The 1,719-nt window shown below is 35.8% G+C and overlaps 1 protein-coding gene across 1 annotated transcript in view; it reads right to left on the minus strand.

The window, feature by feature from the left end:
• Positions 1-1,367: 1,367 nt before the first annotated feature.
• Positions 1,368-1,719, minus strand: part of LOC134639464 (nuclear factor 7, brain-like) — a 1,419-nt gene continuing 1,067 nt past the window's right edge. The window contains exon 1 of the mRNA XM_063490661.1: positions 1,368-1,719. This exon is cut by the window's right edge and continues 1,067 nt beyond it. Coding sequence (XP_063346731.1) covers positions 1,368-1,719 — 352 coding nt within the window.

Raw genomic sequence — 1,719 nt, forward strand, 5'->3', positions numbered from 1 at the left:
TCCTGGTCTTGTCATGTCTGATTACTCCCAGCTGTGTTCTCCTCCTCGTTCCCCTCGTTATCCCTCTGTGTATTTAAGCCCTGTGTTTCTCTTTGTCAGTGTGGCGTTGTCTATGTTTCTTCCCTCAGGTCATGTCAGGTTTCAAGACGCTGCGCAGGTCATGTTCATGTTGTTCTAGCATATGTTTCATAGTTCTTTCATGTCCCAGCACTAAGTCTTGTTATAGTCGTCTCAGTCATCTTTGTCGTAGTTTTCGCTGTTCTTAGTTTCTCCAGTTTAGGTTTTAGTTTAGGTAGCCACTGTCCCTGCTGTTTTGTCATTCCTTTGTATCAGCCACAATAAAGGCTCGCCTTCTGTTTAAAGTTCAGTTCAGCCTCCTCACCTGGTCTGCTCCTGGATCCATCTCACTCTCTCAACTTGGTCTGCCCTGCAGACCGTGACAGCAATGAAAGTGAGTTTCCATGTTAAATAAAGCTGAACTAATGACTGAATGTGTCTGAAAAGCAGATTTTCAAACACTTAAAAAAATAAAAAAGAAAGCATCAGCCAATTTGATTTATTTCACTTCACAGAAACATTTTGTGATTCTCAATAATTGAAGAAACCAGTTAAAGAATAACACTGAAGTAAAAATCAAAGGTAGGATCTATTTTCATTCACTGAAACACCTAGACTGAGAGCAAAGTTTAAAAATCGAAAGCCTGATTATAAAACATCACAAGATACAGGAATCTTCCAAACTGTGAGAGACGGCTGTCGCTGATTAAAGTTAAAACTAACACAATAAAGACCATTTTTAATCCAATCAATCAAGTGTAGTTACACTGATATCTGTAATAAAGATGCTGCTGAAATAAACATGTTATAATTTTATCTGTTTGAACCTTTTTAACCTGCTGATGAGACAGTTTCAGAACTTAGAAGTCACTTATTTGAATTTGGAAAACTTTAAAGTAGACGTGTTACTATAAAATGTTTAACTGAAAACAAAATGCTGATAATCAGGAAAATTAGTTGTCTTGTAGTTGTAAAGTTGTCTCTTGCTGAAGTGACACAAGTTTAATCATTAATCCTTCTTTTAAGAAATGTCATAGCTTCCTGTTATAAATTTAAAAGAAATAAGAATATAAAAAGCAAACGTTTCTTACAAATCTCAAGTGGTTCACAAGATTTGACAGTTGCTTTGGTTTTAATTAAATTACTAATAGTTTCATTAAATCAACAAAATAAAATAATATCTGAAGTTAGACAGTTTGATTAATAATTTCCCTAAAATCAAGCCTGCCGCTGCTGGACTGAAAACAAAACAACAATGACAAGACATAAAAAAACAAAACAAAAAAAAAAAAAACAGTTAAAATAAAGAATCAAATCTCAGTCTGACAGATTTTGATATCAGAGGTTTTGGCATCTCCTGTCTTTACAATACTAAAATATGGGAAGAGTTTCTCAGTGAAAGTGTCTCTATGAGTGTAGATGTGAGTCATGTCTTCAGGGTCATAGAAGGACACCTTTCTCCTATCATAGTTCAGCTGAACTCTGATCCTCTGGAGACTCTTCTTCACTATCACAGTCTGACCAGCACCATTATTATATTTTCCATTGCGATGCAATAAACACCAGATTCCATAATTTGGTGAAGCAAAAAGCTCTCCCTTAGTGTCAACTGACTCTTTAACTAAACCCACATTCCAGCAAGGATGGTCTCCCACCTCCACC

The sequence above is a fragment of the Pelmatolapia mariae genome, linkage group LG12 (assembly GCF_036321145.2).
Source record: "Pelmatolapia mariae isolate MD_Pm_ZW linkage group LG12, Pm_UMD_F_2, whole genome shotgun sequence".
In the NCBI taxonomy this organism is placed as follows: domain Eukaryota; kingdom Metazoa; phylum Chordata; class Actinopteri; order Cichliformes; family Cichlidae; genus Pelmatolapia; species Pelmatolapia mariae.